This window comes from Schistocerca piceifrons, chromosome 10 (assembly GCF_021461385.2).
Source record: "Schistocerca piceifrons isolate TAMUIC-IGC-003096 chromosome 10, iqSchPice1.1, whole genome shotgun sequence".
Lineage (NCBI taxonomy): Eukaryota > Metazoa > Arthropoda > Insecta > Orthoptera > Acrididae > Schistocerca > Schistocerca piceifrons.
In genome coordinates this window covers 10,540,329-10,558,778 of record NC_060147.1, presented here as the reverse complement: position 1 = coordinate 10,558,778, position 18,450 = coordinate 10,540,329, and the positions used below count along the sequence as shown (strand labels likewise).

The following is an 18,450-nucleotide window of genomic DNA, read 5'->3' as shown; positions in this document are numbered from 1 at the left end:
GCTCATCTGAACTGCAGAGGGAATGTGGACAAGTGGAATAGGAAGTGGGGGAGGCAGAGTTGCAAAGAGAGAGGGAGAATATTAGCAGTGAGAAGGGGAGAAAGAGTGGTCACAGAGAGGGGGAGCAGTGCACGGAGAGAGAGAGAGAGAGAAAGAGAGAGAGAGAGAGGGGGGGGGGGGACAGAGAGAGAGAGGGGGGGGGGATGGAGAGAGGTGGACATACAGAATGGTGCAAAGGAGGTGTGTTCAATATACATGTCAAATGTATACATGAGAGAAGCGGCAGGGAAAATCCTAGTACTTATGCTAAAGCATATACATAGGTATGTCCAGGATCTCTGCGTGAAGGCCTGGAGTGAGTTCTACTAAATCTGGCATGCTTACTGTTTGTCTCACGAAAATCGCACTATGGGGTTTATAACCTACTTGCTCCAATAGGAATGGATATACGGGCAAAACGTACTGCACTGAGCCGCTGACATGTGGTCTACACTGCACGACGTGTGTTGTATGGGAGCAGTATGTACCTGCCTCGTCCACTTGCTCTGCTGGGCAGCCTACGAGGCCAGGCTTTTCGGCCCTCAATGTGTAGGCTGATCGGCTCAGAGGCATGTTGTGTAAGAACAGCATTGATCTTCCATATCCACCTGCCTTGAATGGCGTGCTATACATTAGGTACAAAGTACTGTTTTGAAGCCCCTGGTATATACGCTGCGCGGCATGATTGGTGTTGTTCTGGGAGAAGCAGGCCTGATTTATAGACCTCTTTTGCAGGGCCTACATATGTGGATGGGCATGAGTGATGGAAGATTGAGATGGGCAGAGAGAGATGGACCAAGAGAGGGAGAGAAATGAGGAGGAGGAGGAGATAGACAGGGAAAGAGGGAGAGGAGGAGATGGGCATAGGAGGCGGGGGGGAGGGGAAGGATACTTTTTCTGCACTCAAAAATTTTTATACCGCCGTTTACGTTCGACTTATGCCTGCATATTCATATAATGCATGACACCCAGTTAAATACCCTGCTGTAACAGTTTACAGCTAAATGCTGTTCATTTGTGCTCCACTTTCTCTAACTCGATTCTGTTGCAATACTATAATACAAAATAATTACTTATTGAATAGTTTAGGACAAAGAAAGCATTAGAGAGTTCCATCACATCTTTTCTCAGCATTACGTTGCACTATTTATGATAAACGCATTTCTTGCAGCCCACAGTAGGAGCAAATTTCTTATTCTACCAGTTCAATATCGAAAACATACTGGTACATTATAGGCAACGTTGCCATCTTTCCTTTGTGAATTTTGTACACTTAAACCACAGCGAATACAGAGTCATGGCTGTCTGAAAACTACAGGTTCTATATATATTCACCCATAAATAGAGAAGTCGCTGACACCTTGAGGCTCATGGGTGGGGCGCCCAGGGTTCCTGCGCCCACCGCCCCCAAATGTTTGGGCTTATACTGGACACAATGGAAAATTTCCAGTACCAAAATGCATTCTTAATACAACTCATTTTTTATTACGACTGAGTGTCAAGTCAAAGGAGTTTAAAGTGCAAAGAAGGTGATGCAATATCCACGAAGCTATATGAGGCTCCAATGACAGGTTCGAGCTCTCTTTGTCTCAAGCCCTAGTGCCATACTTAGGTGTACTAGGAAAACTGCACATCCAACAGGGCTGCGTCTGGGCTGTTTCGGGACCGAACGGAATTGGCTCAAGGTTGAAAACTTGTGTGAAGTAAATAGCTGCCTTTCACATAGAAAAAGAAAAATAGCGAATAAGTTTAGCAAGAAGTGTGACGTGGAGTGGAAGACACCTCTCAAAGTGATCTTCAAGCCACTGTCCAGTCATATCAAAGTAAGCACCTTCGACCACATAAAAAGTGACAACAGCACCTCGGAGTCACTCAACTAGGAATTTTTCTGTCGATCAACTTATAATACGGCTTTCGACTCAGCAGTTAGCTACTGGAAGTAACCTTTAAGTTTGTTCGGTATAACTTCCGTGTTATCAATGAAGGAAGAAAGGAGGAAGATTGGGTTTAACGTCCCGTCGACTTCGAGGTCATTAGAGATGGAGCACAAGCTCGAATTGTGTCGAGGATGGAGAAAGAAATCGGCCGTGCCCTTTCAAATGAACAGTCCCGGCATTTGCATGGAACGATTTAGAAAAATGGTAAAAAACCTAAACCTCGATGGGCAGACGCGGGTTTGAACCGCCGTCCTCCCGAATGCGAGTCCAGTGTGCTAACCTGTTGTCAATGCAGTTTGATGAAACAGAGCTTTCAATATTTTGCAGCCTTCCTTACATTGTGCTGTAGACAAAAATAGGATCACAATAGCATCTCCAATCTACGTCTACATGGTTACTCTGCAATTCACACTTAAGTGCCTGGCAGAGAGTTCATCGAACCATTTTCATAGTGCTTCTCTACCATTCCACTCTCGAATGGCGCGTGGGAAAAAGGAACACCTAAATCTTTCCGTTCGAGCTCTGATTTCTCTTATTTTATTATGATGATCATTGCTCCCTACATAGGAGGGTGTCAACAAAATATTTTCGCATTCGGGAGAGAAAATTAGCGATTGAAATTTCGTAAATAGATGTCGCCGCAAAGAAAACCGCCTTTGTTTCGGTGACTGCCAGCCCAGCTCACGTATCATATCAGTGACACTCTCACCCCTATTGCGCGATAACACGAAACGAGCTGCCCTTCTTTGCACTTTTTCAATGTCCTCCGTCAATCCTACCTGGTAAGGATCCCACACCGCGCAGCAATATTCCAGCAGAGGACGGACAAGTGTAATGTAGGCTGTCTCTTTAGTGAGTTTGTCGCACCTTCTAAGTGTTCTGCCAACAAAGCGCAGCCTTTGTTTCGCCTTCCCCACAATATTATCTATGTGGTCTTTCCAATTTAAGGTGCTCGTAATTGTAATTCCTGGGTATTTAGTCGAATTGATAGCCCTTAGATTTGTGCGAATTATCGTATACCCAAAAGTTATCGGATTTCTTTTAGTACCCATGTCGATGTCCTCGCACTTTTCTTTGTTTAGTGCCAATTGCCACTTTTTGCACCATACAGAAATTCTCTCTATATCATTTTGTAATTGGAATTGATCATCTGATGATTTTACTAGACGGTAAATTACAGCGTCATCTGCAATGAATCTAAGGGGGCTTCTCAGATTATCACCTAGATCGTTTATATAAATAAGGAACAGCAGAGAGCCTATGACACTACCCTGCGGAACGCCAGATATCACTTCTGTTCTACTCGATGATTTACCGTCTACAACTACGAACTGTGACCTCTCTGAGAGGAAATCACGAATCCACTCACACAACTGAGACGATAATCCATATGCACGCAATTTGATTAATAGTCGCTTGTGAGGAACGGTATCAAAAGCCTTCTGGAAACCTAGGAATATGGAATCGATCTGAGATCCCTTGTTGACAGCACTCATTACTTCATGGGAATAAAGAACGATATTTTCTGAATCCGTGTTGGTTATGTATCAATAAGTCATTTTCATCAAGGTGATTCATAATGTTCAAGCAAAGTATATGCTCCAGAACCCTACTGCAAATTGAGGTCAGTGATATTGGTCTGTAATTCAGTGGGTTACTCCTATTTCCTTTCTTGAATATTGGTGTGACCTGTGCTACTTTCCAGTCTTTAGGAACAGACTTTTCGTCAAGTGAGCGTTTGTACATGATTGCTAAGAAAGGCGGTATTGTGTCTGCATCCTCTGAGAGGAACTTGAATGGTTTACCATCTGGACCGGAAGACTTGCCTTTCTTAAGTGTTTTGTTTCGCAACATCTAAGATATCTACTTTTCTGTCACTCATGCTGACAGCTGTTCTGGATTCGAATTCTGGAATATTTACCTCGCCTTCTTTCGTGTAGGAATTAAGGAAAACTGTATTTAATAACTCCGCTTTAGTGGCACCATATCGGTAACATTTCCATAGCTATCGCGCAGTGACGGTATTCACAGGTTTTTGTCACTGGTGTACTTTACATACGACCAGAATCTCTTTGGGTTTTCTACCATATTTGGAGACAATGTTTCATTGTGGAAACTATTAAAAACGTCTCGCATTGACGTCCGCGCTAAATTTCGAGATTCCGTGAAACTTAGCCAGTCTTGGGGATTTTGCGTTCTTCTGAATTTGGCATGCTTTTTTCGTTGCTTCAGCAGCAGTGTTGTGATGTGTTTTGTGTTCCATGGTGGATCAGTCCCGTCTGTTATTATCTTATGCGGTATGAATCTATCTATTGCTGTCGAAACAATATCTTTGAATTTGAGCCATATCTGGTCTACAGTTACATAATTAGCGTGGAAAGAATGGAGACTCTCTCTTGGGAAGGTATATTTTCCGTTTATTTTGGTTGATATGGATTTGAACCTCGCTACAATGACCTTGTGTTCACAAATCCCTGTATCCGTCATGACGCTCTCTATTAGATCAGCATTATTTGTGGCTAAGAGGTCAAGTGTGTTTTCGTAACCATTTACAATTCGTGTGGGCTCATGAAATAATTGTTCAAAGTAATTCTCAGAAAAACCATTTAGTACAATTTCGGAAGATCAATTTCGGAAGATGTTTTCTGTCTACTACCGTCTTTGAACATGTATTTTAGCCAACAAATCGAGGGTAGATTGAAGTCTCTACCAATTGTAACTTTATGATTGGGGTACTTGTTTGTAATGAGATTCATGTTTTCTTCGAACCGTTCAGCTATTATATCATCTGAAATTATTGCGAGTAATACGAATCATTTAATTCTTTATTTCAATTCTTCAATAGTGAAACGCGATTTAGCCTTTCATCTACATTATAAACATTTATAAGCCATAAAAATGTATATAACGAGATATACAGCTAACTCTATTCCGAGGCCAGCAAGAAACAGTCCGTATCGATTCTGAGTATGAAGTGTGTAACATAGTCCCGAGTTTACCTTGGAATACACTGTAGAGCTAGTTGGAAATTCTAAATCATAGCGACCGGTGTTTGATCCCTGGTTCTTCATAATCACAATGCCGGACAGAAAGCGTATCGCCGGCCGAAGTGGCCGTGCGGTTAAAGGCACTGCAGTCTGGAACCGCAAGACCGCTACGGTCGCAGGTTCGAATCCTGCCTCGGGCATGGATGTTTGTGATGTCTTTAAGTTAGTTAGGTTTAACTAGTTCTCAGTTCTAGGGGACTAATGACCTCAGCAGTTGAGTCCCATAGTGCTCAGAGCCATTTGAACCATTTGAAAGCGTATCCATCCATTAAGTACAACAAAGAAACAAGATTAGGTCTCATGACATTATTTCAGACTCATGTTTCCACTGTCCAGGTAGGTTACATTAAATGATAATGTTAAAAGGGTAAGGTACGACCTGGGTAATTCATTGGGGATAAGCCTAGGTAAATCTGTATTACACCTGAATGGTGCCGCACTAGCCAGCCACTTCCGAGGAACGAACTGTAAAATTTCATGTGTATATATACCTCAAATACTTTCATGACCAGTAACCGACTTAGTGAGAGCAGAGACTGTTCATGAGTTCTAAGACAGTAACCAAAAAAAAACCTAATAAACAATGAACTGAATACTTCAGTAACACTGCTGTAAATTAAATAAGTATTTATATAGAAATTTTCCTCAATATACAGAACTTATAGCTGGCCATATAGCTCCAAGAAGCACGTAGTTTACGCTGATATCAGTAAATATCGGATAGTACAAGACGTGCGAGTTTCATAGCAGCGATACACATTAGGTACCGGTGCAATATGGGCACCTGTTCCCTAGTATTAGTAGTAGTAGCAATAGCTTGTAACATCTCGCTCTGCTTCTAGCGTGGATACAAAATTACGTCGTTAATTTTTAATAAAATGTCATGTAGTAATTCAGTGTGTAACCTCGGTCTGCGAAAACGTAAACTCACAAGTAAGGATCGTATGCACATCTATGCTTAGTTTCCTATGTCTTACCTTCCGTAGAGGAAGACGGTATGTACTAATTTTTTGAAGAAACGTTTCGATTCCACTATTACAGAGAAGCGCACGCAAATGTCCTACAGTTGCCACTGTACCATCCTAAAGCAGTAAATTTAAAAAGTATATATAATTTCACAAGACTAAGTTTTGAACTGTTAAAAGATTAGACGTCGCATACTCAAACATTATTGAGCGAAACTTGAAAAAAGAATAAACAGAAATGGTATACAAAACGTTTTATCCTTAAAAACAATTCGTCATCCAAGTTCACGAAAAATATATTTTTTATTTAAGACAACCGGTTTCAACAGACTACCTGCCATCTTCAAGTTTGTAAGAAAGTGCATATACATGGAATATGTCTCGTAAATTAAGATGTAACATTTGACATAAAAGTTTTGGATTGGTATTATAAAAACCGGAAGTGGACCTGTACATTTACATACCTTAAATTTTTTTATGTAAAACATGTTCATTTTATGCTATCCTCACGCGCAAGATGCAAAACGGATAATACCCATCTAAAACGGTTACAGACCTGAAGATGACAGCACATGTTGAAACTGGTGGTCTTAAATTGAAAAAAAAATATTTTACGCGATCTTGGCTGTTGAATGGTTTTTAACAATTAAACACATCGCACTTCAGTTCTCTCAAATGAGAAAATTCAATCAAAACATTTTATCATTATTTTACAAACAATATTAACGCAATTTAACGTTTTGTTCCATGACGCTGTCCAAATCAATCTGCGTGACATCTGCTCCACATTTGCCTCTCCTGTGGCGCTAGTATTGTAAGTTGAAAGAGCAGGAGTGTATCTTGTAAGATGAAGACCTACCTGCTTGAACTAGTAGTAGTGGTGCAGTAACGGTTCTAGACTTACCTGCGTGAAGTAGTAGTAGTAGACGGTGGCGCCGCGAGCCGCCATCTTGGTGGCGAACAGGTTGCTGGGGCAGATGAAGAAGTAGTCGCCGACGGCGTCCGAAACCATCCTCTGGTTGAGGTAACCATCTCCCAGCTGCTCCCAGTCCGTGTACTGCACAGAGCAGAGCACACAATCAGTTACCACACTCTCTGAGAATTAGGAATATACTCAGCAAGTGTTTCATTGCCCCTACTGGAGGTGTTGTGCACCTATTAACATTTCAACCCCAATCGTTTACATTGACTGGGATGTAGTAACACACCGATCTGTGAATGTGGAGAAGAAATTCCACTGGTCATATCGTTCTCACAAGGGGACCACGCCTACTTATCACAGATTTTGCCCAGATTTACGGTATATGCAGGGCCTGGCCAGAAATGGAAGTTACTGGAGCTTCAGATGGCCTAGCGTTTAGGAAAAACAGCATTTCTCTTGCAGATGACCGAGGGATCAGCTATTTATGTTAAGGTGCTTTCGAGTCTAGACTGGCGCAGGGGAAAGAGTACACAACGGAAATCTCAGAGTCGTGGGGTCGACTCCCTGTGCAGAATCCTTTTTTTTTCTTTTTCCCTCGATTTGTATATTACTTATACCGCCAATACAAAGAAATAACGTTCCACATGTTTTAATTATTTCGATAAACTGAAGGGGAAGGAAAGGCAACAGAAAATTCGCTGTATGAGTACTTGACAAAACTTAGGGCTATTGTCATTAGTCCATCAGAAGTTGGAAACTTACAATAACATTATACAAATTTTTTTTAACTAGTCTTATATGAAGGAGGATAAACTTCTTCTGTTAACTGAGTCGTGAGAAAGACAATCAAATGCGCATTTATACAATGTGATTTTTCAAGATTAAGACAGATTGCTGTAATGGAATATCAAAGTGATTACCCCCCACCCCCCATCCCCCCACCCCCCGCAAAAAAAAGTCGCTAGTGCAACCTTGAGATGTCTGTTTTTCCTGGTTTTATCGTCAGGTAAGGAATTTGATAAAAAAAGCTTCAAAACTTATCTGGTCAAAAGATGAAAAAAATTCACGTCCTGTGGAACTGCACCAAAATACAGCTGGTCGCCAATATTGGGCGAAGTGATTTGTTACATGTGGTTTTCTGCTGTACAGTGTAATGAAAGAGAACATTACAAGAATGTAAACCGTTTCTTATTTTATAGAAAAAATTAAAGTAGGCTAACAAAGTAATTATAACAATGCAGCATTTATAATGTCCAGAAAATTACTTCTTCCCCTGTTTCATGATGAATATCACCATAGCACACGTAAATTATGAAATGGAAAATAATAGAAAAATCTTATTTTATATGCGAAGTGTTTGTGCATGCCTTACGATTCCAACCAGGAAATTTATTTGCAGTTCAGAATTTCTGCAGTTATTACCTCTTCATGCCTTTATGAAAATAATAATAAACACAATATGTAGAACAGTATTTCGGCTTATTTGCAGAGTAAGTAACATTAAAACTTTAATTAAAAGAGTTGTATGTTGGGACTCAACCCATCGATTCTCTGGTTGCCATTCTGTACTCTTCCTCCTGTGCCAGCCACTGCCTGGAAACTACCCTTAATGTGAATGGCTCGTGCCTCACCCAACCCACAGTGAAATTCACATTTTTTGTAAACACTTAACCATCTGGTGCTCCTTCTTTTGTCACTTTCATTTCTGGACTAGTACGGCATATCCCATAAATTCGTACGAAACCAGTGTGAACGAGCAGGCACAATCGCTTCTTAAATTGGTTCGTTTTCCATCTAGACTGAAAATGCAGAAAATAGGCTGTGATTTACAAACAGCGGAAGTAGACCAAAACTTATGTACTACACTTCATTTAATTTCATATCACAGATCAGAAAACCAACAGTTCTACTCTCAGTCTTTAAGATCAAGTGGACATTCCAAATATCAGACTAATGCCAATACATTGGAAGAGCCAAGTAGAAGCATGTGAGGAAATATTAGTTCCATAGTACAGAATGGTAGGAATGACTAAAATGTAATAAAATGCAATAGCCATCCATATGGGCATAGATACAACTAAGCGTTTCTGAAACATTGTAAATGACAGTGAGATTTAGCACAGTGTAGTAACATTAGGTCTAGTTGTAGGAGTAGTTGTATTTAGTTGCAAACCTCAAACTCATCCAAGTGAACGTTGACATCTTCACCTAATTTAAATTGAAACTTAGACTCGTAGTAACGTTTTTATATTTACTTTAATTCATGATGTTTTATTTAATTATGATATCATAATTTTGGCTTGTTCTTACTTTATATATGAAACAAAATTGCACACAGCATATGGTGGCTGATGTGCAGCGACCAGTTTTCATACAGAGTACTGGGCGAGTTCACTCATTTGTTCGAAAGTGGAGGCTGACAGCGTTTGCCACCTTTCAGCCGGTCGGCGATAACAGAACCGAGGTGCACGCCCCGCAATCTTTCTCAAACGATTTTACAGAAACTATTTGGTAAAGAAAAAATCATTTTTGCGTTACTTGTTGCTTTGTATGCCAGGTTCGTGATGATGTGCCCATCATTTCGTTAGTTGTCATAACTATTGTGATATTTACATGGAAATAACATACTGTGCCTAATTTGAAAAAGTCTGCAACGAAAATAATGGTTTAAAAAAAAACAGACATAATGTCTGCAGGGATACCGCAATCACTGGTTATACAATGTTACTTATGATCCGTCTTGATTGCAAAAATGTTTATTCACATGACGGCTAAAAATGGCTCTGAGCACTATGGGACTCAACTTCTGAGGTCATCAGTCCCCTAGAACTTAGAACTACTTAAACCTAAGGACATCACACACATCCATGCCCGAGGCAGGATTCGAACCTGCGACCGTAGCGGTCTCGCGGTTCCAGACCGCAGCGCCTAGAACCGTTCGGCCACGTCGGCCGGCTATTCACATGACAGGTTTCAGTTCCTCTAGAACTATCTTCAGATCTGAAAATTCGGTTACAGGAGTAGCCGGTCCACACTTAGCAACCTTCACATGCTGCGTCAATGCGAAGGTTGCTGAGTGTGGATGGGTTACTCCTGTAACCGAATTTTCAGATCTGGAGATCGTTGTAGAGGAACTGAAACTGGTCATGTGAATAAACATTTTTGCAATCAAGTAACAGTGAAAATAAGGGTCGCGACGATTTTGCATTTGATGCATATTACATAGTACAGGGTGATTCAAAAAGAATACCACAACTTTAGGAATTTAAAACTGCAACGACAAAAGGCAGAACTAAGCACTATCTGTCGGCGAATTAAGGGAGCTATAAAGTTTCATTTAGTTGTACATTTGTTCGCTTGAGGCGCTGTTGACTAGGCGTCAGCGTCAGTTGATGCTAAGATGGCGACCGCTCAACAGAAAGCTTTTTGTGTTATTGAGTACGGCAGAAGTGAATCGACGACAGTTGTTCAGCGTGCATTTCGAACGAAGTATGGTGTTAAACCTCCTGATAGGTGGTGTATTAAACGTTGGTATAAACAGTTTACAGAGGATGGGTGTTTGTGCAAAGGGAAAAGTTCTGGACGGCCGAGAACGAGTGATGAAAATGTAGCACGCATCCAGCAAGCACTTGTTCGCAGCCCAGGAATTGGCTGTTCCCTCAGCTCGAACAAGAAGCACAACAATTCATATTTCAGCAGGATGGAGCGCCACCACATTGGCACTTATCTGTCCGTAACTACCTGAACGTCAACTACCCGAGGCGATGGATCGGCCGCCAGGCAGCCCGTGACAGAGCACTTCATCACTGGCCTCCAAGAAGCCCTGATCTTACCCCCTGCGATTTTTTCTTATGGGGGTATGTTAAAGATATGGTGTTTCGGCCACCTCTCCCAGCCACCATTGATGATTTGAAACGAGAAATAACAGCAGCTATCCAAACTGTTACGCCTGATATGCTACAGAGAGTGTGGAACGAGTTGGAGTATCGGGTTGATATTGCTCGAGTGTCTGGAGGGGGCCATATTGAACATCTCTGAACTTGTTTTTGAGTAAAAAAACCTTTTTAAATACTCTTTGTAATGATGTATAACAGAAGGTTATATAATGTTTCTTTCATTAAATACACATTTTTAAAGTTGTGATATTCTTTTTGAATCACCCTGTATTTTGCTAACACTTATCGTTTTTTTTTTTTTAAGTTTGGGTGGAGGTCTGTATCTGTCTTTAATCTCGAGAAAATTTATCAGATGTAGCACACTTATTTTCAATCTTGCTGCTCCAGCGATAAAGCCAGAGTGGAATATCCACAACATTCCTCATATTTCATAAACGGTTTGAGATACTGAAATGAGACTGTGGCAAGTAATGGCACGCAAACAGAAGAGTATTTTAACTTATGGCTATTACGCAAAACTTCATTGTCTAACGTGATATCCGTGAGCTACATAGGTTTTTGACAGAAGAATATAATTTTTAAGGGTCATCGATAGCTGGTGAAACATAAAAATGCTATAGGTTTTGGAACAACATAAGTGAAGACGTTATACATGTATTATGTACCGAGGATGTGCTTTTTATAAGCCACTGACCTTACTTTTCCTCAGTTCCTTACTTAATAAACCACTGTTTCATAATTATCTTGCAACTGCGTCCACCCGACATGTTAGTGAGCTGAGACTGTGTAAACTACGCGGTTCTAGGCGCTTCAGTCTGGAACCGCGCTACCGCTACGGTCGCAGGTTCGACTCCTGCCTCGGGCATGGCTGTGTGTGATGTCCTTAGGTTAGTTAGGTTCAATTAGTTCTAAGTTCTAGGAGACTGATGACCTCAGATGTTAAGTCCCATAGTGCTCAGAGCCATTTGAACCATTCATTTGTAAACTACGTCGTGTGTTTCAAAAGAAGCTAATTTAGACGCGGCAACAAGAGAAATGTGTAGAATTTACCCAAAATTCGCCACTCTGAAAGTTACAAATGGGTAAGAAGTCAGACGAAAATAAATCCCTGCATTATCAGCGAAATTCTTCTTAGATACGAACCAAAGCAGAGGTGAGAGATCTTTTTGAGTGGTCAGCGTGCAAGTGTGACCATGGAGGGACTCCGCTTAATATTTACAAAAGAACGTAAGCATAGGCTTCACTTTAGAAGGGCACTTGCCCGCCAGCTCTCGGCATTTCCCCTACAACACCTGCCCGTAATCCCCAGCACTACCACTCCCCCGTCGCATGCCCCGCTAACTGCATATTTACTGGCGATGGTATTTTGTGCGGACTTCAACATTCTAACCCCTGATACTTTGATGAATCTATCTTCCATTTATAAATCACCTTAAAAAATCCGATTACTTTAAAAATGACTTTACGTGCTGAATATTTGATATTAAGCATGTAAAACCTTTCTCATTCAAAGTGCAAAACCTTAATCGTCAGTTTTATTAGCTCTTGATTCTTCAGCGAATGAGTAATTTAAAAACTGAAAACCAAAACAGGTAAATGGAAAGAGTAATGACACCGTTATTTGTTCACGTAAGACCTTTTTGGCAAATAGTGGATAATGTCAGACAATAAATTTTGGGCTTAATCATAGAAAAAGTTATTTATAACAGCAAACTCATTTAATTTGCAATTTAACTAGATAATTTCGTGCAAATATTGATTGACTCAATTGAACAACACCTGTAGGCGAGAAAAAGTTAAGAAAATGTTACAAAATCATGTTAAAATATGTTGGAAGACTAAGTGTTCTGATTGTCGAATAGTACAGTCCGAATAATTTACGCTCCGTTGTCAGAAAATTTACTTTTTCATACATCTAAATTTTTATGTTGTCATTTGTCCTGAACAGGCCCACGTTTTGCGTCACAAGCGTGTGAGAAGGGATTCAGTGAAATTCTGGAAAGTACAGATAGGGACGTGGAGCCATGCCGACACCAGAGCGGCGGCTAACTTCGCCAGGTTTGTCGACTGAGGATCGCCGGCCGCTGTGACCGAGCGGTCCTAGGCGCTTCGGTCCAGGACGGCGCTGCTGCTAGGGTCGCAGGTTCGAATCCTGAGTCGGGTATGGGTGTGCCTCATGTCCTTAGGTTAGTTTCTGACTGCAGTACAATTTTACTGCCGCCTACTTATATTTCACGGAAAGACCACAAAGATAAGATAAGAGAGATTAGGGCTCATACAGAGGCGTATAGGCAGTCATTTTTCCCTCGTTCTGTTTGGGAGTGGAACAGGGAGAGAAGATGCTAGTTATGGTACGAGGTGCCTTCCGCCAAGCACCGTATGGTAGACTGCGGAGCGTGTATGTAGATGTAGTTAGGTTTAAGTAGTTGTAAGTTCTAGGGCACTGATCACCTCAGAAGTTGAGTCCCATAGTGCTCAGAGCCATTTGAACCATTTTTTTACTGAGGATCCATGGCACGAACAGCCCGATCGAGGTTGTCCCGCGAATTCTTGATTGTGTTTAAATCCGGAGAGTTTGGTTGCCGGGAGAGCACATCCTGGTCCTCTTCGAACCACGCACGTACACTGCGAGCTGTGTTGCATTGTCCTGCTGGTAGACGCCATCGCGCCGATGAATGCATGTAGGGCTGCACTTTGCCTCCAGGGATAGATGAACACGTATGTTGGTCAAAATGACGAGATCATCTAGGGAACGCCTCACAAGCGTCTCCCACCCGATGACACTCACGACACTGGGCTGGACCCGTCCGACAACTCTTGCAGCGTGTTTGCTTTAAGACGTTCATACCATCTGCCCGATGGAGCATAAAACACGATTGACCTGAAAAGAGCCCTTGTCACAACTCACTGGACGCTAAGTTGCGATACTAGCGTGAAAATTACAGTCTTCGTCGCTGATGAACAGAAGTCAGCACGGGTACACAAATCAGGCACTTGCTGTGAAGGTCCAAACACAGCATCCTCTCGGTTCACCTGGGCGGTCAGTTGCACGTCTGTTCGCCCGCACACATCTCCGCAGATGCCGTTCACCCCTGACACGTATAGCCCATGATGTGCAACAGCTGCCTCGGTGCAGGTACTGGATAGCGCTGTTTTGCCAGGCACGGCATGCTTCAACCACGGCGGCCAGCGAACACTTTACAGACAGAGCCATTCCGCGAACGCTTCCACCCTTGGCGCGAAAGCTGTTCCCTTTCGGACTCACCCAAATCGCTCCGTTTCTGCATTACCACAGCGACTGCACTGTTTTCCACGTCCCCCCGACACATTTTGTATACGCTCAACTGCTAGTGCTGCCACCTGTGGTCTGCTAGTGGCCAATGCACGCTGACGTCGAACATAGGCAGTGTGGACCGTGTATAGTCAGTAAGATCTTTAAGGGAAAAACGTGCGTAATGTCAAGCCATACACAGAGCTATTCTAAATGATGGGCCCATTTTCAAAAATTCGTATGTCTTCAAGTACTAGACAAACTGTGGTGTCACCGCCAGACACCACACTTGCTAGGTGGTAGCCTTTAAATCGGCCGCGGTCCGTTAGTATACGTCGAACCCGTGTGTCGCCACTGTCAGTGATTGCAGACCGAGCGCCGCCACACGGCAGGTCTAGAGAGACTCCCTAGCACTCGCCCCAGTTGTACAGCCGACTTTGCTAGCGATGGTTCACTGACTACATACGCTCTCATTTGCAGAGACGACAGTTTAGCACAGCCTTCAGCTACTCATTTGCTGCGACCTAGCAAGGCGCCATATTCTGTAATTAGAATGAATTCTGAACAGACAATAATGTGACTGATGTACCGTCAAGAGCGACGTTCATCATTAATGGATTAAAGTTAAGTATCAAACTAATTACGTCCACTTCCTGAATTCTCATTCCTTGTCATGTTCCAGACCTCACGTCAGTATTGTCCTTCCCTCCTCACGCCAGGCTGCGTGAGCTAAAACGCCTGCATTTCGGCCTCCAGTTGTAACACGGTGTTGGCTCTTTTGCCAACACAACACTAACAGTTCTATACTAATGAAAACTGGAAGTTTCAAAGTTTTTGCGGGCGGTGATGGCTTCAGAAGCGGCCGGCAGAGTTCGCGCGGCAGTAGGGCCGTCATTCCGTTTCACTGTCACTTGTGAGATGGCGTCACACAAGGTTTTCTGCTTTCTTGAGTTCGCGAAAATTGAGTCGCAAATTGCACTGCAGTGGGAATTTCATACCAAATTCGGTGTTCAACCACCAACTCCCAAAAGCATTAGCCTTTAAGCAATTTAAACAGACTGGGAGTGTGTGCAATGGAAAAAGCAGAGGCCGACCCTGTGTGTCACTGGATGATGTCAGACGGATTCGAGAAAGTTCTGTGCGCAGTCCCCGTAAGTCTACCAATAGAGTCAGTCGAGAAATTGGAATACCCCAACCAAATGTACGGAAGGTTTTGAGACGGCGTTTGCTGAACAAGCCCTACCGATTACAACTTGTGCAGGCTCCCAACCCCAATGACGTAGAGAAGCGTATCGCATTTTGTGGTTACGTGCTAGCAAAGATGGAGGATTACGCATTTATACAGCGTGTAATTTTTAGCGATCAAACGACATTCCACTTCAGTGAAAAAGCCAACAGACACAACGATCGCATATGGAAAATTCACATTCACCACTGTAACACGAAAGATACTCATCGAAGATCGACGTGTTCTGCGCCGTATCCCGTGCAAAAGTTTACGGCCCAATTTTCTTTGCGTAAAGAACTGTAACAGCAAACACATAGCTGGACATGTTGGAACAATGGCTGTTCCCTCAAGTTAAGGAAGATACCCCGGAGTTCATTTTCCAACAGGATGGAGCTCCACGCCATTGGCACCGTGACGTACGAGGTTTCGTTAACGTCTGCCTTCCTCAGCGCCGGATCGGTCGCAGAGGACTCGAGGACCTGGCTCTGCACTTCTGGCCACCGAGACCTCCTGGTCTCACTCCCTGCGACTGTTTCTTATGTGAAGGAAGCTGTTTGCATTCCACCTCTACCAACCACGGAACCGGATCTATGCTGCCGTCCATTCAATAACAGCAGATACGCTTTGGCGTGTGTGGGACGAGTTTGGCTGCCGCGTCGATGTTTACCGTGCAGCCAACGGTGGTCACATTCAATATTATCACATTTCTAATTATTAAATAATTATTAAATACTAATTAATTACAAGTTATTAAATATATTAAACTGATATTTAACATTATGAAAAATCTTTGAAACGTCCTCTTTTCATTGGTATGAAGCGTGTTCGTTTTTGGTTTGTACCTGAAGAAATATGATGTTTTGAAAAAGAGTTAATCATTTAGAATAACCTTGTATTTTCGATTTGGCATTGCAAAAGCAAATTATAACACGAAATTTCTTAAGCTGTGATTCAACATTACAGCTTCGGACGGATGTTGACTTACTGAATTGAATAATAGCTCTAAGCGAGAAAAAATAAAGAAAAGGTTTGACATTATACACTACTGGCCATTAAAATTGCTACGCCAAGAAGAAATGCACATGATAAACGGGTATTCATTAAACAAATATACTATACTGTAACTGACATTTTATTGCATTTTCACGCAATTTGGGTGCATAGATCCTGAGAAATCAGTACCCAGAACAATCACCTCTGCCCGTAATAACGGCCTTGATACGCCTGGGCATTGAGTCAAACAGAGTTTGGATGGCGTGTACAGGTACAGCTGCCCATGCAGCTTCAACACGATACCACAGTTCGTCAAGAGTAGTGACTGGCGTATTGTGAGGAGCCAGTTGCTCGGCCACCATTGACCAGACGTTTCCAATTGGTGAGAGATCTGGAGAATGTGCTGGTCAGGGCAGCAGTCAAACATTTTCTGTATCCAGAAAGGCCCGTAAAGGACCTGCAACATGCGGTCGTGCATTATCCTGTTGAAATGTAGGGTGTCGCAGGGATCGAATGAAGGGTAGAGCCACGGGTCGTAACACATCTGAAATGTAACGTCCACTGTTCAAAGTGCCGTCAGTGCGAACAAGAGGTGACCGAGACGTGTAACCGATGGCCCCCATACCGTCACGACGGGTTATACGCCAGTATGGCGATGAGGAATACACGCTTACAATGTGCGTTCACCGCGATATCGACAAACACGGATGTGACCATCACGATGCTGTAAACAGAACCTGGATTCATCCGAAAAAATGACGTTTTGCCATTCTTGCACCCAGGTTCGTCGTTGAGTACACCGTCGCAGGCGCTCCTGTCTGTGATGCAGCGTCAAGAGTAGCCGCAGCCATGGGCTCCGAGCTGATAGCCCGTGCTGCTGACAATGTCGTCAAACTGATCGTGCAGATGGTTGTTGTCTTGTAAACGTCCCCATCTGTTGAGTCAGGGATCGAGACGTGGCTGCACGACCCGTTACAGCTATGCGGATAAGATGCCTGTCATCTCGACTGCTAGTGATACGAGGCCGTTGGGATCCAGCAAGGCGTTCCGTATTACCCTCCTAGACCCACCGATTCCATATTCTGCTAACAGTCATTGGATCTCGACCAACGAGAGCAACAATGTCGCAATACGATAAACCGAAATCGTGATAGGCTACTATCCGACCTTTATCAAAGTCGGAAACGTGATGGTACGCATTTCTCCTCCTTACACGAGGCATCACAACAACGTTTCACCAGGCAACGGCGGTCAACTGCTGTTTGTGTATGAGAAATCGGTTGGAAACTTTCCTCATGTCAGCAAGATGTAGGTGTCGCCACCGGCGCCAACCTTTTGTGAATGCTCTGAAAAAGCTAATCATTTGCATATCACTGCATCATCTTCGTGTCGATTAAATTTCGCGTCCGTAGCACGTCATCTTCGTGGTGGAGCAATTTTAATGGCCAGTAGTGTATTAGAGTACGTTGGAAGACGCTAAGTGCTTTCATTCTCAAATACTGCATGTACATAGGATATCCCAGGAGGTGTGGTCAATATTCAGGATTATGACAGGACGATTATCTGAAGCAACAATCTAAATATTGACATACGACCCATTTAAAATGGTTTCTGAGGTAGCACACATGTAATGTACACTTCCGAAATGTCGAATTCCTTATCGTAGAGAGTCTACCAGAATCGTCAGCACATTGCGTCAACCAAGTCTCCTTCCAAGTTTCCATTTTTCTTCTGAACGTGTAGTTCACCAACCTGTGCAGAAACAGACACACAACGTTGCCGTGTTGCAGCGTAGCGGCACTGACAGCACACGGGGAATTTCTACACGTACTGTATCAGTGTCCCAGATACACGGCTATTACGAACGTTACATGTGGCTAACTCGTCCTCTTTCACATAGGGCGATTCCACAAGGCACACTGCTTGAATTCTGTCTCTGGTTAAAAGACAATCGTGATTTGCATCTGTTAATACTATTCACTGATGAAGCCACGTTTACACGGAGCAGAATCGAAACATACATGATAATTATCGATTACCAACGATCGCAGGAAACTCCACATGCTACAGCAGAACCCAGTTTCAAGTTCGTTTTTCACTCAATTTTTGGTACGGCACATTAGGTGACATCGTGACAGGTCCAAGTGTTTTA

The 18,450-nt window shown here is 42.8% G+C and overlaps 1 protein-coding gene across 1 annotated transcript in view; it reads right to left on the bottom strand.

Annotated features, from left to right (window-relative positions):
* LOC124719030 (acetylcholinesterase-like) overlaps positions 1-18,450 on the bottom strand; it is an 866,528-nt gene that overhangs the window by 232,643 nt on the left and 615,435 nt on the right. Inside the window, exon 8 of the mRNA XM_047244699.1 lies at positions 6,893-7,045. Coding sequence (XP_047100655.1) covers positions 6,893-7,045 — 153 coding nt within the window. The remainder of the gene's footprint in view (positions 1-6,892; positions 7,046-18,450) is intronic.